At 34.8% G+C, this 24,054-nt stretch overlaps 1 protein-coding gene across 8 annotated transcripts in view; it reads left to right on the forward strand.

The window, feature by feature from the left end:
* The window catches only part of HYCC2 (hyccin PI4KA lipid kinase complex subunit 2), a 66,101-nt gene that overhangs the window by 20,009 nt on the left and 22,038 nt on the right, over nucleotides 1–24,054 (forward strand). For 5 of the 8 annotated variants that reach the window (XR_014895154.1, XM_085299434.1, XM_085299441.1 and 2 more), the window contains 7 exons: nucleotides 3,960–4,064; nucleotides 9,869–9,944; nucleotides 10,928–11,029; nucleotides 16,801–16,980; nucleotides 18,637–18,717; nucleotides 19,404–19,519; nucleotides 20,466–20,561. Coding sequence is in view for 7 of the 8 variants with exons in the window: in XM_085299434.1 (XP_085155560.1) it covers nucleotides 9,894–9,944; nucleotides 10,928–11,029; nucleotides 16,801–16,980; nucleotides 18,637–18,717; nucleotides 19,404–19,519; nucleotides 20,466–20,561 (626 nt within the window). In the remaining variant the exon portion in view is untranslated. Of the gene's footprint in view, nucleotides 1–3,959; nucleotides 4,065–8,640; nucleotides 8,655–9,868; nucleotides 9,945–10,927; nucleotides 11,030–16,800; nucleotides 16,981–18,636; nucleotides 18,718–19,403; nucleotides 19,520–20,465; nucleotides 20,562–24,054 lie in introns of those variants that run through there. The other 3 variants (XM_085299438.1, XM_085299440.1, XM_085299439.1) reach the window with 3 other exon arrangements.

Raw genomic sequence — 24,054 nt, forward strand, 5'->3', positions numbered from 1 at the left:
CCCCCGGGCCCAAGTGAAGACCTCGCTGTGCCATCGTGAAATGTTCACACGGTACATCAGTGCAGAGTTACTGTGCTGTAAATTCATGTCCTGGGTAACTTGCCAGTTAGTACAACTTGTAGAATCCATCCAGATAATTTGAAGGGATGTTTTGTCCTACCTCTGAACTGACGGACTAGTAGAGTAATCCTAGCATAAGCAGGTGTGGGCTAGTTCTGTATTGTTACAGCAGAGCTCCTTACCTACATCATTCCTAAATCATGTGGGCAAAGCAAGTTTTAACATCTGAAAAAAAGTGTTCCAGGAAGAATGCAAATGTAGCATTGGACAAACAAAATGGTTGTGTTTACACGTTTCTGTAAATGTGATGCAAGACTGGCACCTTATCTATATAAGATGCTTTTCCTTCTGGGATGCAGTTCATATTATTGGTGTTCAATTTACAACTTGTCAAAAATGTTCTGAAAGTGTCAGAAAAACTAGCTGTATTAATATAAGCAACTTCACAAGGCAGAATGTGGAATTTTTGTTGAATGAAAATATGTAGATCATACCGCAGAGGTGACCCAAATAGATCTGTTGTGTAAAAACCTTTTGCTTGTTCTCCTAAGATAAATAATACAGATAAAGTAAGACACAGTGTTCTTTCCTTCAGGGATGAATAAGCATAAGGTGGCTGTAGTGTGATGCTCCGCAATCTAATCCTTTGCATTTTTTGGAGAGTATGTCACATAGGCTGAACTCTTCTGTTTTCATGTCCTGTAACTTCAAAGTAGAACTGTTAAACTTTACTTTGTTACATGTAATAAATACTGTGCACTGAGTTTGGTTTCTGGTACTGTTCTTGAAGGACAAAGCATAAGATATATTATTTAGTGGTTGTTTTCAGGGTGGCTGGTTTTATAGGCCGCAACTATGGTTTTGGTTCTGTAGCTGACTCGCACTGGATTTGATAAATGTAATTGTGCGTTCCTCCCCCTACCGTTGTACCCACAGTCACTTGTTAGACTCTTTGGAAAGCAGTTCAGAAACTGCAGAAAACAAATCTTTTATTGCTGGAATAGTTTTCTACCTGGGGCRGGGGGGAAGAGAAAGAGAGGCAAGGTCCCTAAACAGGGCTTGCTTGAAGGTCTGATGCATGGCACCAGCATGGAACAGAAATATGTGGGATACTGGAAGAGAAGGTGGACTTCTCCTTTTTCGTGTTAGTTAGCTGTTATATGCACTTAACTGTAATTTGCGATTGTGCCCAGGTTTTGGTGCTAGCTCAGGTGAAGTTTTTAACTTTGTGAGTTGACTTGTTTGACAAACGAACAGCTGTAAGTGGATTTTGTTAGGCTTGATAGACTTTCATAAGAGAAGGCACTTAAGCAGTGCGTGTCAAGTGCAATGCTGGAAGTGAAGATATTTGCACTGGGTGTGAACCAGCCAAAGATTATGTATACGGATTTTGCAAAGACTGGCATGTTCAACCATTTGCAGTGCTTTGTGACTTACCTTTCCACTCCAAAGGCCAGGAGTTAATTTCTGAGGTAGTTTACGTATTGTGCCATTAGGATACTTGATGTTATTGCATTTCTGCAGTAGGAACATTAGAATCTTTATAACATTTGCAGTAAGAGTTTTGAATCACTCTTGCAATTCTTTAAGTTTATGCATTTTTTTTTCAAATATGCCAGGCTAAATCTTGACTTGGGAGAATTGTTGATTGTTCGAATTCATTGATTTCACTTTTTTTGTAGTATTCTCTCATTCCAAATCACTGCATCTTTTCTGTAAATCAGACAACTAATGATTGACTTGATGCATGACATTCTTGATAGCCTTGTGAGCTCTGTATTTTTGCAATAGTTAGTTTATTTAGTGTTCTCATTGCAGGCTTGCTCTGAATTTTAGAGCTATAGGGCAAAGAACACATGTTGTTACTTAAAATATGTAATAGCATTTGGTGCTCAGTGATGCAAAAAGTGCATAGGATGGTGAAAGCTATTGGAGCTGTGCTGTGGTTTTGTTTGCTGCTGATCATCGGAGTGTAAAGAGTCTTTTTAAAAAGCATAATCTGAATTCYCTCTTGAAAGGTTTCTTCATAGCCAGCTTCATATGGAGATGATACAGTCTTTTGGGACTTATACAGTGTTGGAGGAGAGCAGCTGCTTGCCTCTGAATTTTAACAGAATCTTACAAGCTGAAGTAATCRTGTTGGGGGAAACGGGGGGTTTTGGCCACATGTGAAAACTGATGTTTGCCCCCTGGCTAAGGACAGTTACTGCTTTCTGTATGTAGAATGGTTCAAATCCTCACCTTCCCCCATCATGAGGTTACGTAATGATTTTGTAATAGCTTCGTCGATTTAATTCCAGAAAACCTGCAGCTTTGGTTTATGAGTGAACAGATGAGTGAATGTAAAACTTTGAATAGATATGGCCTGATTTGGCTGTCAGATCTGTGCAGATCTGTTTATGCCGAGTCCATTTGTTTAGAGTGGAACATAATACAGAAGTATATGTTCCATCATCTGATTTGCTGGTTTATAACTGTAGTTCTGGTTCAGGGGACAAGAGAAGTCAGGTTCATATGTAGAACAAACCCTATCCAACTTCTTATCGCAGCCCTGGAAGGGCCCACCTCATGCACCTACAGGATCTATATCTTTGATTTTGAGACTAGGGGTAGCAGATTAAACATGATTGAACTATGAGGTAGCAAGCATAACAATTTAGAGCTAGATGGGACCACAGATAACTTTCCGAGAATAGGATACGTCAAATGCCATGTCTGGATGAAAAAGTTGTTTCTAATATGTTGTAAAACTTGGAAGCTTATAAAAGTCCTGAATGAACTTTTACAAAACTCAGATAATGTCTTAAAGGGAGAATATAATAATTATAAGTAACAACTGATGTAAGTTACTTTTTAAAAAAAGTTACTTTTATTTTTCAGTTCTCCTGTGTATGTTTAAAAATCTCCCCTATAGGGAAGTAATCTCTGTCTGTCTGTCTGTCTCTCTCTCTCTTTTTATTCAATTTTTTTAATATTGTCAGGGAAGGAGGAAAAGGATTTGGATTTCATCCATTCAGAAGTGTAATACTTAAGATTCCTCCAAGGAATTGCTCTTTTTTCAAAAGAGTTGATTTCAGAAAATTCACAGGGAGCATCCTTTGATGCATGCTATTTTGTTGTAAAAGTTTTCAGTTGCAGTTTAACCTGAAAAGAATAGTACCTCCTGTTAACCTATATGTAATAAGCATGGTGATAAAGGGGGCCTTTTAGTATCTAAACTGGAAAAAATAATTGCTTGAACAGTACAGAATGGAATAGATGCATTGTTCATATACTTGAATTCTGTATTAGGGGTCTTTAGATACTGAAATTCTCTGATTTACTTAGAGTTGGCTCACGTGTGTGTTCTATCTCACACTCAACATGAAGGGATCCTGCAGTGAAATGTGAGCTTTAGTGCAATATGCAGTGTTTTTTGCAATTATACTGAGATTTTTTGCTCTATAAGGAGTACTCTTTAATATGTTCCTGTTATCATTTGGACTTTTTTTTTTTCAAGAAACACGTTCTGCAAAGTCACAATATGCATTCAGCTTGTATTTTATATAAGTATTACTGCTTTCATTCATTGTGTGTCTTTCTTTCACTGTTCTTCTGAAGAAGCAGTGCTTCAGTGTTCCCTTCTACTGTCTTTGCAGTACTATTCCCAACTAATAAATAAGATTTTCCACACCAGTGACAAAGCCTTGCTTTAGGATTTCATGAAGCTGGCCTCTCCCTTCTTTTCCCCTGCTAAAAATGTTGATGTATTTTTATAGCAAATTGCTTTGTTACGGGAGGGCCTAGGTAAGTTTTTGGTATTTTTATAAACTTCAGTTTGTAAGGTTAAAAACATACATACATGCATTATCACATTACCCCGTACTTTGTGATCATCAGTGTTTGTTTTCATCTTTCAGAAAACGGAGCAGTATTTGAAGGCTTGACAGATGCATTCCAGACTGAAAAACTACTGTATTCTTCCTCCTCTTCCTCCTTTAGAAAATTGACTTCTTTAAAGAGAGGTAAAGAAGATTTCTGTAGATGATGTTTATTTCAGGCAAAGTGAACTAAATATGAACTTCTGCTGTTAGCATGTCCAGTGATGCTTTAAATTATCTATGTCTCATTCTAATGACTGATGATCATGAACTTTCAATGTCTAACAAAAAGATGTCTTTGGAAACTTTTGTCTGCAGAATTTTATTTAGTTGTGTTATTTTATAGAAAAATTTGTCAGCTCTTCTGCTGAAACAAGTCACTCCTTACCTGAATTTAAATTAATCTAATATTGTTATTTCTGAATCKGCATTATTTTTAGGATATTTAAAGATGCTTTAGAAATCTGAAGCAGATCCTTACCTTCAAAAGCCTGTATTCCCTGAAAGCAGTTACCTGATCACTTGCTGCCAAGGGCTATGCTAAATGCTACATGTAGTCCTGTAACCTTGAACTTGCAGCTTCCCAACAGTTTAWATATCATATTTTACTTCATTTTCCTTTTAACAAACTCTGACCTGCTCTTAAATCCAAATTTTCCTTTAGAAATCAAAACAAAGACATTCTAAAACCATAATAGGTGATTCCACCTGACCTTTTGAAGGGCTTTTATCATGGGACTTCACAATGTAATTCATATATCAAAAACACAACTTCTAATTGAACTGATGTAATTTTCAAAATTACAAGAAGAATTACAAGAACAAAAATGAGAAAAAAAAACAGTTTTCACTTCATGTTTAACCTGTTTCCTACGATTTTTATAAAAAGTTCTGCAAATAGTGACACTTCAGATGTTCTTGACATTACTTTTAAGAAGGTAATCAGCATGAGTGCTTGTGGGTTTAAAGATAATAGTACTAGTCTTCATCTTGTCATTTAGTTGTGGAAGTTTTTTCTCTACTGTCACCACCCCAGACTAAAAGAACTTAAGAAAAAGATGGTTATATTGAAGGGAGGGAGGGAGAGAGAGGAAAAAAAAGGACTTTGAAGTAGTTAGTAGGTATTTGTAGTTTTTAGGAAAAAGGTGGTAAAGATATCTGAGAATATATGACAGCTCTGTTGAATATAATTTATTATATAACTATTTAATTTTTTTWAAAAAAGTGGCCAAAGTATCTTTTAAAATACAGTGTCCTTTCACAGATTTTCTGTTTTGTGTTTTCATTCAGGCAGCTGTTCAACTCCAAGCTCTGTCAAAAATAAGCTTTTGTTGGAATCTTAATGAAGCAGTCACTGTATTAATATGTCTAATATCACCTCAAAAAGCTCTTACATTTTATTGTTTCCTCAGTTTATCCTTTTTCAGGCTGCTATTAACTGCTCTGCTTCTAGCTAACAAAGGTGGGCTAGGTTATTGTTTAGAACTTACAAGTGGCACCTGTGCTACTCTCGTCATTCCAGAGGGGCTGGACATATGAAATTAGTTTTCTGTAATTGTTTTCCTTGTGGATGATTACCTAAAAAACATATGTTAGCCTGTGTTTGAATACTCTCAGTAAGATCTGAACAACAGTTTTCCCAACTTTTTACCTGTTGGCTATCAGAGCAAAACTCCCAAGAGTAAGGCAATAAATTACTGTAAGCAGGGAAAATTTTAATAACGCTATTCTTCCCCCTTCTCCCCCCCCCCCCCCCCCCCCCCCGCAGTAGGTTGGAGGCCTAAGCTAAATCCATCTGAGTACCTCACAGCTTCAATCTCCTTATGATTATTTTTTTAGTCGTCTTATGCTCAGGGTAAGAGCTTTAGCTCAATCTCTTTACTGTGAACCATAAACAACTGTTGAAAGGAGGCTATTTAATGCACATGGTGAATGCAAAACCCTATTAAAATATTTGTGTCAGTAATGCCATCAGTGTGAATTAAATGCATTAAAACTGCCTGTATGTAGCTCTATAATGGTTTTAACCTGTGTTTAGAAATGCACTGTAGTGTTTAAAGAAATTGTTAGCTCAAATGCAACTTAGAGTGAAAGCAGCCAAAATCATCATCTATTGCACATACACAGACAATGATAGTTTTCTTCATCTTTCATGATACAGACGTTATGCCTGACCTAAATTATAACATATCGTCTTTACTTTTTGGGTTAACCATAATATTTTCAGCTCTTCTCTTTTGTTTGTAGCTATTTAATAAAATTATAATTAAAAGATAATTTCTTTTTTTGTAAAAGTCTTTTCTTTTATAAGCTATCAAAACCTTGTGTTTGTATACCGTGTCACAGATGCACTTCTAAAAGTAATCTAAAGGCTATGGGAGAACTCTTCATTTACAAACAGGATGATTAAATAGATAATCCAGCACACAAGGCTGGAAGGGAACTATGTATGCTGAGAGAATGACATCATCTTTCTTACAGTTCATGGTCATTTTTTTCATCCTTTTTGTTGGTTAGCTATGCAGGTCTCCATAGATGATGTTTTCGGTTGCTATTCCCGAACACTGTTCTTTCTCGTATTCTTCCCATTACACACAGTCTCATGCAAGCACACCCATGTGTGTATGCTTTCCTGCATAAGACAAGCTGTTGTAGAAGAGGCACAGGAACACTTTTCTTTGTCTTTTTTTTTCTGCCTCTAATTTAATTAGAACATATTCTTGCTAATATCCTGAATGAAATTGCATAGTACTGTTACTGCAAAGTTAAAAACTAATTTTTATTTTCAAACTAGCCACTTTTGTGGTTTGTATGATGGGTGTAGTATCAGAGTAGATGAWTCTTAACTGCCCTGCATCATTACTGAATCTGAATGACTAGCTCTCTGAGAGTGCCTCTTAAAAGACCTGCTTGTCATGTCTTTTATTTTTAAAAATAAATTCTAAAAAATAAGTATCAACTGTAAAAATAATTGAGAAGAGAACCTTACTGTGCTAGTGCAATCTATTTTGAAGAGACCTTTTGATTTTTAAAGCACTTTAATGGAGAGCAAGGAGGGTTTTTGTGTTTTTAAGATAAATGTGGAGTAGTCAAATACTTTTGTCCCCAGAACGAATAGAACTGGGTGCAGTGTTGTGACTGGTGTACCTTAATGTACCTTAACCATGGTATGAAGTGACTCCTTATAGACATGAATACTTGAGCGTTTGTTTGAAAAATAGAACCACATATTTTTGGGGAGGCTTGAGTTTACTATGGAACGTTAAACTGTTATTGGTCCCTCTCATAAAGTTGTTTAGTCCCAAATTCTCTAACTCRTTTAGCCCCACCTGACTTTTTGTAGCTTTATGGGGTTAGAAATAGGCTTTAGTCTCTACCATCAGACAACTGCTTCGTTTCACTTCATCAGATTAAAATCTTTTGGGACCTCAATGGCTTCCAAGTATTGGTAACCTGTACTGAGGCCAAGCAGAAAGACAAAATACCCTGGTTGCTCAGTCATATTAAATCTTTTGTTTCCTTCAAAAAATGTTTCTGATCCATAAAAATATAAATGTGTAAATATCCAATTCACTACTATTCATCCTGTCTTACAGGAAAAATGGTATAGGTCCAATGTTTAATTTTTCAACTGTTGTACATCAGCAGAATATGTACATCCTGCCGTTTGTGGCAAATCTCTTAATAGCTGGTATTCTTTCTTAAAATCTGAGTTTTAACATCTCATGTTTTAATGCACCCTTTAAACAAGGGAAAGTACTCTTTCTTCTAGCAGCAGAGCCAAGATTAAGGAGGTAAGTGGTAGGGTCTTTAAATAAATAAAACGGGTAATCCTACACTTTGTATTTAGATACAATTTGGGAGAAGTTTCAGTTGGTTTAGAATAGAAGAGAGTGTTACATCATACATTGTTTTTCTTATAGCAAATATAGTTGTTAAAACATTGTCTTCAAATGCTTTCTCAGAGCAGTGTAAATTTATTAAGAAAGGTTAATTAAATTGGGGGAGGGAGGGGTCAATAAATATTAGTAAGTATCTTTAAAGCTTATACTAACTTTGTACTTTATGCTAGCTTTGATGTAAACTGCTAAATCCATGTAGAAGCTCCAGTTTGTATTTCTTCCAGATTTTCCAGGTAGAAATGTTGTTGAAATTTTTGTTTTATATACCAAGAACCATGTGCAAACAAAAAAATACTTAGGATATTTATCCCCTTAATCCATGTGGAAACCTGARATTTAACTAGCTTGTTATTCCAAGTGTTTAGGAAACTCTTAGAATAAAGACTCTTATGCTTTTTATGGGTTGTTCYAATGATAAAAGTGAAGCAAACTTAGAAGACTTAATAAAATATTCTTAGCTGAGCTTTTTTGCTCATTCRTGCTGTAATGGCCATTTAACTTGCTGACTGTGATTTGACAGTGTCATCCCTGGGCATTCTGTGGATTATTATGAAATCAGAAATCCTTTAGACTGGGTATTTTATGGGCATTGCTTTTTTAAAATCTTACATACTTTTAGCATATGTTAATATAATTCAGTTCAGTCAAATTATTTCTGCTGGGTATTTTTAAGCAAAGAGTCTTTTAGAATGAAAATCACTGATTTAACTTTGTTTCCCTGCATTAATCGAAGTGAGGTTTCATTCTCTCCCCATCTCAACTTATTCTCAACTGTTTTCTTACATTTTCAGAGAGATACATCATCATTTTAAAGATAGCTTTAAAGTGACAGGTAACATGACAGTGTTTTGTTGAGGAAATTCTGCTTTCATTTGTATTACAGATATTTTTAGATTTTCCTTCTATTTTGTATGTTGCTTATTGTTGTTGTGATCTAATTTCTGGAACAGTATCTTGGAGTTAATGTGTGAGTCAATGTTTTGTAGCCAATAATGTTGCAACTTTTTGAGAAAAGTCTAATAAACCAAGCAGACTAGTTTCATGGAATTATCTCCTTGTGCTAGAACTATAATAGCAAGTATGTGATGATCAGAATAAGATTGAAAATAACATATTGGGCTATTTTTTCTAAAAACTTCAGTCAYGCAGAATTGTCTGTGATATCTGCAATAGCATCATTTCTAGTATGTTAGATGTTTTGGGGGAGATGATTTTAAAGCTTCTATACTCTGCTGATTCAGTTCTAGACATTTTATGTATTAAAATATGTTTCGTACAATTCTTTAGATGTTTACCATAGAAATCTCTCAACTTTGCATCAGAAAATCGTACTCAACCTTTGTCTTTCCTAATGCCTGTAATGATTTAAACTGTTTAGTCAAGCTTATGTGCTTATGTTTTAAACATTGTTCCTGTTGGCTTGAGAATTATGCTTATGTAAAAATGAAAGGAATTGTTGGAACAAGATCAATATATATAAATAGAAAAAAAAMCAAATGTTTTCTAAATTGCTGCAAGTTTTTTTTTTCTTCTGAAAATTTCAACATGCATTTAGAATGCCTACATTTTGCAGCTTCAAAACTCTTCAAGAACAAGCTTTAAGGAGTAAAATTCCGCTGTCATGATTTCTAATAACTGTTTTTTATGACTGCTTTACTTTGAGCCATATCTAGAACTGTTGTTACAGTGTATTACATGATTTCTTCCATGATGCTCTTTACTTTGCTCCGCTTGTCTTTTCTTTGTACTATATTTGGTAAGGGAACAAGAATGGGATGGTGTGTTTGTCTTAAATAATCTACTGTTTGGCCTGAAGCTCTGAATCCTCCTTTTTCCTTCCTCCTCTCCCACCCCACCACCATTAATGTGCCTGAAGAAAATCGTTTAGGATAGAAAGTGCAACTGTTTGTCAGAAATGCAGCGTTTGCTATTGTTCGATATTACATAAGTTTATTGGAAATTTGTTAACAGCTTTACATTGTTGTAGAGTTTTACAAAAATAAGTTTTGCTACTRGGACTCTCTTTTTTTTCTTTCTCTTCTAAAGGTAAGAGAAGGAAAAAAGTAAGAAAATGCTGGGAACGGAACGAGGTGTGGTAGAAGAATGGCTGTCAGAATTCAAGGTGAGCTGAGAAGAAAAATGAGATGTCAAATAGTAACGCTAAAATGCTAATTATTAGAAATAAAATACTAATATTATGTGCTATTAAGTCACAATATAGCTATCATTCACTTTTTTTAATGAATAAAGCATGCAAATGTGTGTAATGGAGTCAGCTGATGCATAAAATACAATGCATATTTATAGTACTGCTTGATATGCAAATGTGATTTTTAAAGCATATTTTGCGGTGTAGACCAAGCTGATAGAATTTGACTGATGGGTACCTAACTCTGGACACATTTTAAGTTGATCAACTATTTGTATTTAAAAATTAGAAGTGTTTGGAGGTTTTTTAAATTTTATATTAGAAAATTTGGCTGATTAAACTTTTCTCTACACACTTTTTTTATCATGAAGTATCTGAAAGTATCTTTTAAGTTGTTATCATGTCGATAATCATGCTGAATGAAATACAGAATAATGCATGAACAGGAAAACTAGATTTCATGACTGAGATGAAATTAATCTGTTGTTTAAGTTAAGAGTTAGTTACTCCTCACATGATTGATGACATATGAAATCAAATTGCACATTATTGTTAGCAGTATGTAGAGCAGTCAAGGATGCAGAACCCACAGCCATGGTTACTTGTGGAACCTGAGACTGTGCATACTCATTTTAGATTACCTTAAGTAAAATTTAAGTTGATAAATAAAGACCTTGAAAAGTGCTTAGTGTGGGATATCGAGAAAGAACAGGAATCCTCATACCAAGATATGGAGCAAATGATTTTAGAAAAGACAAATTTGAAGCTACTTTCAGATTTAACTCTGAAAAGTTGCTGCATGTCCTGAAATGCTATTCTAATGGAGAAGAAGAATTGGTACTGAATGAATTCTGAAAATTTACTGAACTTCAGGAATTGCTCTTCATGTTGGGATGAGACTGAATGTTTTCATGGTGATTGTTAAGTTTTGGAATAACAACTTTTTTCTTCTTCAGGCATTACCTGAAACACAAATTTCCAGTTATGCAGCTACATTGCACCGAAAAAAACCTCTGGTACCAGCTCTTTATAAGGTCATTCAAGACCCAAATAATGAGGTAAGAGCCTTTTAAATAATTGTTGTTAACATGCTTATATCTTCTCCCCATTAAAAACTATAATAATTTAGAAGTGAAAATGGAAGAATCTTTTTTTTTTCTAATGTACTCTTAAGATAGGTATCCCCCCCCCCCATCTTCTTTATCCTTTTGTTATTTAACAGTTACTTTAATGCCCTTCTGGTAAGGCACAACCTTCTCTGCTCCCAAAACATACTTTTTTTGTTGTCTGTTAGGCTTTACACGCCACAGCTGGCTGTTTACTAGAGGTGTTTTCTTTTCTTTCTTCCCCAAGAAACCATCTTTCAGTCATAACAGAGACAAAGTAACCAATTTCAGTTAAGGTCAGTAAGGCCAATGTGCTGTCCACCTGCTGGCTTATTACAGTGGAAGATGGAATCATTTTTATCAAATCCTATAAGCAATTAATATAACCACATATTCTTTTTGTTTGTACTAGCATTGTGTATKTGTAATTCTGGCTTACAATGTTGAAGGCAAAAGCAGAACCAGGGCTCCAAAATGTAAACATACACAATGAAGACTTAGTTGATGTCCCATATATAATTCATGTTGCARATAATGTAAAACTCTGCTTTCTAATCCWTTGGCTTCTGCCATGAGGATTTCTGGGAAAGTGTGTGAAGTGTAACTTCTGAATAAATTATGCAGATGTGCCACACACTGCTGTGTAAATTACTTTAGATAAAATGTTTTAAAGTAACAGTTATCTTCTGTTATCTCTTGTATATTTATAAATTAAATTRCAAGTGTGCACAGAAAGGAAGCTTCATATTTTTCTAGATATAACTCAGCTGCTTTTCGAAACTGAATACTTGGTAGAGCTTGGAGGAGATTGCATAATTTTCTGACAAAAAATGCTTCACCAGGATTGTTCAGTTTGATAACTAGCAGATTGAATAGTGACCTTTTTCTTTGTATTGAAGCTACTGTTAYACTCTCCCCAAGTTGAAACCACCATTGCTTTTATTGTCTGTCTTTTGGCATGCGCACACGCGTGTGTGTGATTGTGTGTGTGTTTATATACTTCTGTATATGTTAAAAGGTTTCTTTTGCTTTGAGAACAAGCATTTGATTTCATTTTCTATGGTGCAAAGAGCCGAATTTGCAAATAGTGTGTCGTCTTAAGGGTTGGACTGTCATCTTGTGTTGTTGCACACTGACCCTTTTGAACTTTCTCTCTTTGGAATTGCTCTTGCTGTTTGGGTCCAATTCTAGTCTCAAGTATAAGGTATGCRGTCTAAAACTCAAAGAAGGCTTACCTCAAGATCTGCTTTTTAAGGCAGCATGTATTTCTTTATTGCATTTTCTCCAAATTTATTCCATTTATGAGGAGTATTACCATAGTATAACAGTAAAGATGAAATATATCCACCTTTACTTTGGATAATTCTAAGGTAACATTTGGTTCAAAGTAAGGTTTTGAGGATTTTTTTTTTTTTTTTTACATACTTTATAGGGCATTGTTTGTTGGAAGAGTAACTGATTGCTTATGAAGATAAAGCTTATGTGGCAGAGTATTATAAAAATGTATTTGCTATATTCTTAAACAGGATGGACAAGTAATTTTTTAGTACAGCTTAATCATAGGTTGCCCTATTTTTTAGACTTCTGAAAAGGGCAGCTGTTTAGTGGGGWTTGAATTAGTCACATACTTCTATCTTGATAAGGCTAAGATTATTAATTTAAGATGGAACCAGCATGTTTAAAAAACAAAACAAACTACCAAGGTACATGGTAGTTAATTGTTGACAGCTGTCTATCAATTTCAGTGTATATATCAGATGAAAGCAAGTGTGCTTTCATGTTAGAATACAATTGTTATTGTTTACCTTTTAGGAAATTCCCCAAGTTGCTTAATACACTGAAGATAATGACTAGAACAGAAAGTTACATAAAGAGCAGAGAGTGATCTCATTCATAAGCAGCTTATTTAAGTGAAGAGTATATTAATCCCTGCATAATATTGTACTTGTACTGGATTTTTTTTATATTTTCGTAACTCTTTTGGAGTTGATTTATAGTTGTAGATATAACCCTTGTAGATTTTAAATCAACATTAGTGCAGTAGTGATATTTAAATATTGAGTATTGATGTGTGACTATTTTGGAAAGAAAGTGAGATCACCTTTGCAGTGCCTGGGCCAAGCACTTCTCAGACCCAGTGCTCCTCAAATAATAACTAATTTCATCCATTGCATTATATTTAAGCCCCAAAATGAGCTTTTATTTTCTGCTACAGTTGAATTCTTTAAATAGAYAAACGTTTCCAATATCGCTGTGCATTTTCTAGTACGTTATATTTAACTTCAAGCCATGGTATGGATCTTAAGATTTGACAAACCTTGAAAATAAGCCAAGCTTTAAAACTGTTAACCAGCTTCTGTGAAATATGACTAGTCCGTGTCTCTCTGAGGTATAAAGATGAAATCTGAAAATTTTACCATTATCATTTATTGTATCCAAGTCAGTAAAAACTTMATTTTTATTTGTTGTACTAATTAATGTATTGCTAATAACAAACTCTTTAATGTAAGGTTTTAACTTGTCTGAAGAGAGATAGTTATAATGGACTCTCTACCGTGTATGCTTTGACTGATTACTGTGCTACTTAGTTTATTTTAATGTTGAACTGAAGGTTTTTTGGCACTAAAAAAGTGGGTACTCATTCTGTATACATTCACTACTGGTGACAAATGCTGCTTTCTCTGTTTACCCAGTGTCTTCTGAATATTTACGTTCAGAGAATTGATGGGAAAAGGCCTTTTCTCTGAAAAGCCAAATATCTACAATGCAAGAGAGATGTGTTCTTCCTTACAATGTCAAGTTTYGTGTTTCCAAATAACAAATTTGTAGGCAGAAGAAGATAATGCTGTTTTTTGATAGGAAGAACTTTGTGTTTCTGTCTTTGAAAATATTTTTTGTTGTAGTGCCTTTGTGACAGCAGTAGTTAGTACAAAAAACTTTCWGATTTTAAACTAAGTAATTTGCACTTCTTAAACTTCTGTGTAACTAATGGCAAATGATAGAAATGAGAGAGTACTTGCATGCAGTACCAGTGACTGCTGTATCTTTCTAGGGAGGATGCTATCACTTAAAAGACTAATTTTATAAAATTTCCATTTGAAAGAAAGTTGAATAAACTCGCTAACTGCTCTGGTCGGGTCTGATCTGACTTCTGCTAAAGTAAATAGTTCTTCTCTGTGATTTTTTTTTTTAATGGGACCTAGATCAGACTGACTGATTTCAAATGGAAAATACCTTGGGCTACTGTCATTTCTAATCTAGTAGAAGTACTATTTATAGTAATGCTGCTGTATATATCTGGTTCCTGTTAATATTTGCTTAGCTCTTCTTGCACCTGTTTCCTCCTTGCAGGTGTGCTTGTGTTTTATAATTCCCATAGAGATTTCTTCCCTTTTTCTTTATACTAGMTTCTTGTTTAGTATTTTCTATTTTAAAGAAAAACTAAAAATCCATTCAGTTATCTGTGAATTATTTATTAACCACTTATTATTTGAACATCTGAAATGTACTAGGCTTTTTGTAAAACAAGGATACCGTTCTGTCTCTGAGGAATTGAACACTTACTGTAACAGTTGGTTTGATAGTTAGTGTTACTTTTAGATGGGAACTTGTACTAAGTAARTATTAATTGCAAGAGGGTTGGTTACTTTATATGTTCAGAAGATGCACATATTAAGTGCTGTATCTGTGAAATACTAGAATAGATACACTAAATAATATATGTTCAACTTCATAAAACAATGCTAGGGCTTTTTCTGCCAAGAAAGCTTTACTGGCTTCTGATTTCATTTAAATCTTAAATCAAAAATGAAGTCTTGAATATTTTACTTATAKAAAAATATGCCTTGTAAAAAGTCATATTTTGTCATATTTGGACTATGTGGTCCAAATTACTGGACTTCTCCCATTCTGTCAGCATTCCAAATGCCAGCTTTCCTCCCTCCCTCCTCCTCCTCATTGAGTTTCCCTTTGCTTCTGTTGTAAAAACAACCTTTTAGCTTAGTGTAACTAAGCTGTCAGGCAAGAAGCCTTGTTACACAAAGTACTTAGACCAAAGTCTTGTATAAGAAGGGAGTTGACTGACAGCAATGTTTTGTTTTATATAGYTGTGATATTACAGCTTATGTAATCAGTGGCTTAAAAATAGCATGCTTCACTGACCAGGATACTCTGCTAGAAATTAGTAATAAATGTTTTTAACCTTTCCTTGATTACTATAAAGTGGATGCTCACTTAAGGCAGCTATCTTGATAGAAATTCTATCCAATTTATGTTTAGTGTCTGTGTGTGTGCATTTATCAGACATTCAAACAAAGCACTTTTAGAAACAGCTGTCCATCTGCTGACAGCAAGGGACTTGTTCAAAGTTTCCAAGAGTATGGTTCACAGCAAACCACGGAAGTACTTCCTMATGCAGCATAGCTAAACAGTGACAGCGAATTCTGCAGGATGTTTTGGATACTGAGAATTTCATGATTGGACAAATCAATGGAAGAAGAATACACTGAAGTCTATGAAGTATGCAGCTAATGCTCTGAAAAGTCCAAAGCTGTGTGTCCCTGGGAATAGGAGTGCATGCTGGAGGAGACATCACATATACCTTCTCTGGTCTTTGTCTCTATACTGGATATTTTCTAACTAAGCCTTTGGTCTCACCAGTACAGTTGCTAATTGTGTCAGTGAAATGTAGAGGTTTTATTACTCTAAAAGTGGTACGTATAATATTTTCGTGTATGTATATGAGAGCAATATAAATCGTGACTAGTTAGAAAGAAAATTAATTTGAGACTCTGGCTTCAATTTTCTAATTCTGCATAACTTTTGTGTATGAATAGAGGCTATTCAGGTTACATGGATACTTCTGTCTGTTTGGACATTGAGCCCCATAGTTATTTTCCTTGGGTCAGAACATCCCCTTTCTCACAACCTGGAAAAAAGTGTGTTTGTAGATATTGATCAAGGGCCTTACAGAAATTTCAGTCTGAATATTTATTTTCAATGGGTTTTGACTGATATGTAGAACTTCATTAGTCATAGGRAGCAGAGAGACAGGTTGACTTTGTTTTCTGTTCAGTATCCATTTTGTGGATTTGTCTGAACTACAAGCTTGGCATTGTAGACTCTTAAAATGACAGAATTTTTCAGATGTTCATGTTGTGCTCACTTGATAAGGACCTTTTTGATTCTTAAACTGAAACCTGAAAGGCAGCTCAAGAAAAGAAAAATCAGTTAGCACTATATTGAGCAAATGCATATTTGTTGGGTTTGAGGCTAAAAAACTAAGTAAGAAATAAATTCATACTTCTATCTATAGACCTGTGATTAGCAGCTGCTACTAATTTTAACCTTTGTACTTTACTAAACCTTGCAACTGCACCATTAAAATTTTATGTTGAACATAGTTCAAGCCATTTGTCTATTGCATGTCTTAAATTAGCACCTGTATATAAAGTAAATTTCATACTGGTAGCCCTTAAGAATGACACTTTTATAGTGGTAAGGCCACATTTCCCTTTATTGCCTAAAACKCCCCCTAAAATCTGTCCTTATGGACCTCCTTAAAAGGTATGTGGGTATCGTTTTGGTTCATTCACTAGTTTGCCATCAAGGAATGTAATCTTCAGTGGCTCTATGGTGTAGCACATTTGCTATTGTGTTCAGTCTTGTTCAAGAAGCCTACTAGTAATTCATTAGTCTCTTTTTGTTTTGTTTTGTTTTCACAGCTTCTGGAGCCTGTTTGTCACCAGCTTTTTGAACTTTATCGTAGTTCTGAAGTTCGGCTCAAGAGGTTCACATTGCAGTTTTTGCCGGAGTTGATCTGGGTTTATCTCCGTCTTACTGCCAGCAGGGATAGGCAGAGTAATGGTTGCATTGAAGCATTGCTGCTTGGCATTTACAACTTGGTAAGTGAGACAAGCTAGCACTTAAGCATCCGCTGTTCTACATTTAAGGCAGATATTTGTATTGAGTGGAACTGCAACTTTAAATAAAATTGACTAGGCTTGGCAATTAGATGTAAAGGTAATTTTTTATGTTCTGCCTCATACTTGAAATATTTACTCTTGTATAGTTATAAGGCTGTTTGCCTATATTGGCAATACTGCTAATTTATCATTCTCTAGTGAGAATTTCTGTTTTATAGAGTTTTAAACCATATTACCTTGAAATATTGACTTTCTCTCTACTATCAGAATAGATATGTAAACAAGTATTTTATATTTGTACGTGAGACAATCAAATTCTGATACTTTAATGTTTTTCTTAAGTCCATTCTAAAAACAGCAAAATCAAGTTGTTCTGGATTTATTTTGTTTAAAAAAAATGGAAAGTGCTTGCTGTTTTTTTTTTTTTTTTTTTTTTTTTTTTTTTTTTTGTTTGCTGGACTTAAGTAGCATATATATATCTTTGGCATCATTTTTTCCATATATATTCTTTTATAGTTCCTTTTGAAACTCATGTTGGGGATTAATGTTCTGTAAGCAGAGTAGTTTCTTCCTTCTCTTCAAACTCAGGAAGGAAGAGGCCTCAAAATAGACACTTTCTTTTTTTTYTTTTTTYCCCCCCCTTCTTTTTTTCTTTTTTTCCCCCCCTTCTTTTTTTCTTTTTTTCCCCCCCTTCTTTTTTTCTTTTTTTCCCCCCCTACCCCTTTTGGTTTCAATTCTTGATATTTTATTTTTTTGCACATCTTTCTTTCTTTCTTAGAAAGTCCAGAATAAATCTCTTGCAGTCTACTAGATTCCAAGAGATCTCTTCACATTGTGATCCTTAAAGCCTACTATAAGTACTATGCTACTTTGGACTAAATTTTCATATAAACTGGAATAAGTAGAGCTCATTGCTWTGAAATTTACAGTACAATGTGAAAAATCAAGGTTTTAAACTCCTTTCCTTTTTGATGTAGTTCTCTATAATTGCCCTTATTAAATTATATTTCTTCTAAAAACTGCTGTTTTGCTTATATAGTAGCCTAGCAACTATAAAATCTGATCAGTTGGAATGTTTTTTCAAAAGGCTTTCAGTGTACTTCTTACTGATAGCATGCCTGCAGAAACATTTGCTAGTCCCCTTGATTTCACCTTTCTCTGTGGTGGGTTTATTATGAAGTACAATGCTGATATTGTCAGCAAGTGACTCATCAGCCCATATGCGTCGTTATCTTGTGGCCTTAAAGTTTAGCCTTGCACCATTGCGCATTTTTATCATAAATAAATGTTATAAATTAAAGGTGGGCTAGAAAAGTTTTYAATTCTTTTTTGAGGAAGTCGCAATGATCAAGAGAGCCAGTGCTGTTTTGTGAAGTATTGCAGACGGATTCTGCAAAGCTGTCCATACTAGAGGTCTTTCCCATTGCTTATATGTGTATATAAATTTGGTGGTATTCTGCACACATGTAAAGACATTACAGTGTGAACTGTCTTACTGGGTCAGGGCATTTGATTTCTTATTGCTGTGAAGTATCTTTTAARGATGTAGAAGATCCCAAGTCCTGTCTCCTTACTTCTGGGTTTTTGTTTCTTTTTTTCTTTTTTCTTTCTTTTTTCTTTTTTTTTTAACTGCAGGAAATTGCTGACAAAGATGGAAACAACAAAGTTTTATCTTTTACTATTCCTTCATTATCTAAACCCTCAATATATCATGAGGTAAGAGTGCTGCTGTGCAAGTTAGAATTGGACCTATTAGCGGAATGAAAACTGAATCTATTTAATGCAAGAAACCAGTTTCAATTCATCTTGTTGCACTAAAGTTTCAATGTCAGTATCTTGAAATCGGTGTAATTAATTCAGTAACAGTAATAGAAGAGCAGCAAAGTAAATGYTGAAAATTATTTGTTTACAGTGCAGGTTGTGGATGGAGGTTAATTTCRATGTAGTTGCAACTGTGTGTTTTTTGTCTCTTGAATGTTAGGATTCTCTTGAATGTTAGGATAGATGGTTTATTTCTTCTTCCAACTTCTAGTTAATACAGTTTGAACTTGGAATCTTGTTTTTCTTTGAGGAAATAATAATTTCTCTACCATTGTACAAAAAGCCTATGCAGTTTGGACAAACTTGCTACAAATGGATATGCGAGAATCAAAGTTTTAAAATTACTTTCATCTGCTCTGTTGCTTGTGAATGTGGAAGTTGTTTATAGTAATTAAATTTGGTTATGTTTTAGTTTTACTGTATTTTGGAATTATCTTCAGTTTTACAGATTACAAGGCAAATGTGTCTTTACATTTGATATGTTAGAAGTATAYATGCTTTTGGTGTTCTTTTACTTACGGTTTGATTTCTTTCTTACTTTTTTTTTTTTTTTTTTCCTTCTTCCCACCATCTACCTCTAGCCCTCTACTATTGGATCCATGGCTTTGACCGAGGGAGCTCTGTGTCAGCATGATCTTATCAGGGTAGTTTATAGTGATCTTCATCCTCAAAGAGAAACCTTTACAGCACAGAACCGGTACGTGGATGCATTCTAACATTCTAGATATTTCACTAGGCAGATAATAAATTTGGTCTTAATGCTTCAAGATTTCTTACATGTCCTTTCTGAACATGGAGCATGTAGAAATAAAACTAGCAGAGCAAATAAGTAACTTTGAGGTATACTATTTTTGTTATTGCTTCCAACTTCTGGTGTGTTCCAACAACTGATGTTTCTTTCCTACTCATTAATTTAGATGAAGTAACTTCTCAGTCGTGTCTGTGGTTGTCAGGGCTATCTTTGGGTTTATGTCTGTCRATTCAATTTGTCCTGAAAGCTTAATACTCAGTTTTGGCTACGAGGCTGAGACTGTTCCACCTCCTGCCCTCAGGAAAGGGAGAATGGGGCTGAGTGGATAGACAGTAGGGATGAGAGGTATCAATGGTTGGGTTTGCTGTTCTTGCTGCAGTGAGGATGTAAAGAATGGTGCCCCTTTCACCATCGGTAGATATTTTCCCCCAGATTTTCAGGCTATGTCTTGGTAATAGCTGCAGCCAACCTTTTTTGCCAGGTCTCTTGCATGTTGAACAGTAGACTCTGAGACCATGACTGGCTGTTTCAGTGCTCTGCTCTACCTGTGTCTAGAACTAGTTCTGGGAAAACTGATAAAATAATTTTAAAGCTACTGCATACTTGTCCTATTCCATAGCTGTCTCTATTCAAATATTATCATCTGTGATTATGCCATATGCTAGTGGTTCTCAGTAGTAATAATTTATTTGAAGTGCTTAATATTGAACCTTCAATAGTCTATTTCAAGTTAGTTTATTAAAATGTAAGAGAGATGTCAGTATTTGTTTGTTTACATCTGACACTTTTCTGTGGGGTATTTTTTGAGTCTGAGATGTGGAATTTTACTTAAAATTCTAGTGGAATATTAAGAATTTAAAGCATGCAAGGTTTTGCTCTTGTCTCTTTTCAGGTTTGAGGTGCTGAGCTTTCTCATGCTGTGCTACAATTCTGCTATTGTCTATATGCCTGCCTCTTCTTACCAATCACTTTGTAGGATGGGTTCCAGGTGAGACACTTGCCTTTGAAATAGTCCTGCAGAGCACATCTAGTTTTCTAAATATTCATCCAGTAAAAGAGAATGGATTTGCTTGCTGTGTTTGATGTAACTTTCGGTCAATCCTGCAGCTTAATTGGAAGCTTGATACTGTGCTTGCATGCAGAAAAACACRTGGATTATCTTCCTACTGCACTGGCTTTAGTTCTAGTTATGTAACACTTCATTATCTGAAACAATGAGTTTTGGAGAAAATTAGTCTGTTGAAGCTGCTCTGACTTATTTGCATTTATGGGATTTACACATTTTTCAGTATGGTCAACTTCAAAGTCTTATCAGGAATAGTACCAATTTCCTCCTCTTCCAACTATTAACCTGTCTTGCTTTCTGCATGATTTAGATGATATTCTGGACTTTAGCCTCTTTTTTCTTTCTCTCTCTCTTTTCCCCCTTCAACTCTCCCTAATAATATCATCCAGTTTTCTGGGAAATTCAATACTATAATTTCTCAAACTCCTATACACATTCTTTATAAAACTTCCTGCTTTGATAATCTTGGAAGGAGCTGACTGGCAAAGATCCTAGCTTTTTGTTCTGAAAATTTCAAAATCTCAAGTATCTCTGATATTCTCAAATACCTGCTCTTTTACTAGTATTTTTGTCTAAAATTAGATAAATTAGATGAATTCTGTCCTCTTACCCCCATATAGTGGAATCTCTTTATGTRTTTTTTGATTTAGCTTGTTTGCTTCAGCAGAGTACTTCTGTGAAAGAAAACTACTACATACCTTTCAAGGGTGTAGCTAAGAAAAATCATAATAGCTTCTAACAATGTATATTCCCTAGTAATACACCCATACAGTGATGAGTCTATCCTCTTTCTTCTTTTATTTTTATTTTTTTTATTTTCTTTTCATTCCTCCCCCCCGCCCTTCTTGATTTCTGATGGGGAAAGGACAAAATTGTTGGAATGCTTCCATTACAATCATTTGAGCTACGACTATGCTGAATTTACCAAGTGTGTTGAAAATTTGATCCTTTCTTCAGATAAAGAGGAGAGGGGACACCATTTCATAGGCTAGGGATTTTTTTTATTTTTTGAAAAGGTGCAACGGTTTGGGGTGCAATGAATTACTTACAACAATGGGATTATTCTGTAATAAATTGAATAAATGTTAGTTAACAGGCGTGTTTTTTTTCTTGCACTTTATCATCCCCATTATGTAAAGTGTATACTCGCAAAATCCCACCTCAGCTCCAATTCTGAGTTGTAGTCATTTTCCTTAGTCTTTGAAATACAGATTCCACATGACTGTATTCATTCAGCTAAAACAATCTGTTATTGCTCATTTGAGCATGCATTTAATGGAACCTTATAATAGCCTCTATTTTAACTCTTTATTTTCTAGTCATTTTACCCTTAGTTCTGTAGCTGTGTATAATCCAGATAAGACATTTACACTGGGAGTGCTTTTACTCTAAAAAGAGCAGAGTGCTGTTTTGGGTATTGTAAAAGCAATAGATGGAGTGCACTCTTAAGATGGTGTGGGTTTTCTTTTCTTCTTTACCCCCCGCCTTTCTTTACATCCTCCTCTCCCCCTTTCTTCTTTTTTTTTTTTTCTGTATGTAATTAAGTTTGAAATTATATTTACCTAGGGGGCCTTTTACTTTATATATGCACCCCCACAGTGTGTAAAATAAACAGCCTTAAAACTCACTTCTCTCCATGCTGAAGGGTTCCTTCTTAACAATGCTTTCTGTCTGACTTTAAAACCATTTTGTGACCTTGACACTCATGGTTCCTTTCTGACATCAAGCTTTTCTGCTCTTCTGTAGATTAAAAAAAGATTTTAGTGAATCGGTAAAAGTTTTGTCCCATTGTGTAAGTTAATACAAGTAATGGAAAGGTTTCTCAAGCCCGATTTTCATTTGTAAATTCACTAAAGTTTTCTTACCAAATTCTAGTTTAGGAAATACTAACCTCATAAGCAAGAGTGCTTTAAATAATACGTTTAAGGTCAAACTTAAAATTGTCATTTAAATGCCAGAAGAGTAACATTTTCTTGAGCATTCTCTAAAAAGCTATTGGATAAAAAATACATGCTTTGCAGCTACTCAAACTTTTTTCTGTAACATCACTTAATAGAGTGAAAAGTTGACCAATATAGCTGATCAAATGGATAAACTTTTCTAAATTCTAAACTTTTTTTCCTTTTTGGTTGCTGAACTCTGAAGGGTTGTATTTGCTTTTAGTGGAGGATTTTTTTTTTTCCCATGAGGGTAGTGTGCCTCTTTTGATGAAGAAACGATTTCTTACCGTGGACAATCTTGGCAGTTGTGCTGCATCATTATCAGGAGTCCTCAGACTTTGTTGGACTTTGTCCATCGGGCTTTAAGCTTACGTCTGATGAAGAGGATAATTTGGAGGGAGGGAATTCCTCTCTGTCCTAAATGTTCTCCTGTTTCTAGTGTTTTCATCACAAGTGTCCTTTCTTAGAACGGTTTTTAGTTGAAAAAGTGGTAAGTGGGAATGTTCCAGGTCATTTGATTCAGAAGGTTCTGCAGTCCATTCTGAAATTGGAGCTATAACTTTGGATAACAGCCACCATCTGAAACAGAATAGTACTTGGAAAACAATCTTATCTGATGAGTTTCATTTTCAGTTCTTTTTATTGTTTGCGAACTCTGTGTGCCTTTATGAAGCTCTTGTTCTACAAATTGCTAGTCTTTTGTCAGCATTCTAATACTCACTAGAAATTGTTTCAATATAGAATATGCAATATTGAACTTGTAGCATCTTGTCTAGTATGAACAACAGTGAAGGTTCAAGTCACCATGCTTMATTTGCTATCTATTTCCTAGCAGACATTGTCTTTTAGTAGCATGTTGAAGTGAGAGCCTCTGCTGTTAGATGTCTTAAGCCAGAGAACAAGCTGACTAATAACTAGGTTGTGGGATGCTTCTTTCATCTGCTGGGTACAGACTTTACAAATAAAAAAAATTTTTTTTTATTTGTATGTTCAAATTTTTGTGAATTCTGTATGTACATCTCCTTCCTGCGCAAGTGCACTTGTAAGTGAAAGGCTCAGTGTTCTTTCAATGGAAGATGTTTGACTGACCTTTGTAGATAATTTTGTTTCTCAATTGTTTCATAAATATATTGGTTTATTGTGGGCAAGAAAACAATATCTTTGTTACCAAATTAAGCCATTAGTATCTCAAAGAGAAGCCTAAACTTTCCAAAAGCTTGATAACTCATGGTTCTGGCACTGTACTTAGCAGTCTTAAACTGCAGATTATTTCTAGCCTGACATAGTGAATTACAGGTGCACTATCTTCCAGTTTTCTGTAGTGCTCTTCCGCATCTTTTAGATCTGTGGCTTCTGGTTTCCCTTGTCACTAGATAGTCATCTGGGCGCAAGATCTTGTAAATTGAGTGAACCAGGCAGCCTGCTGTAAATAGGACATTTGATGATGTAAAGTATATGGCTTGCTACACAAATAT

This window comes from Rhea americana, unplaced genomic scaffold (genome assembly GCF_003343005.1).
Source record: "Rhea americana isolate MKP2758 unplaced genomic scaffold, rheAme1 scaffold_15, whole genome shotgun sequence".
Taxonomy (NCBI): domain Eukaryota; kingdom Metazoa; phylum Chordata; class Aves; order Rheiformes; family Rheidae; genus Rhea; species Rhea americana.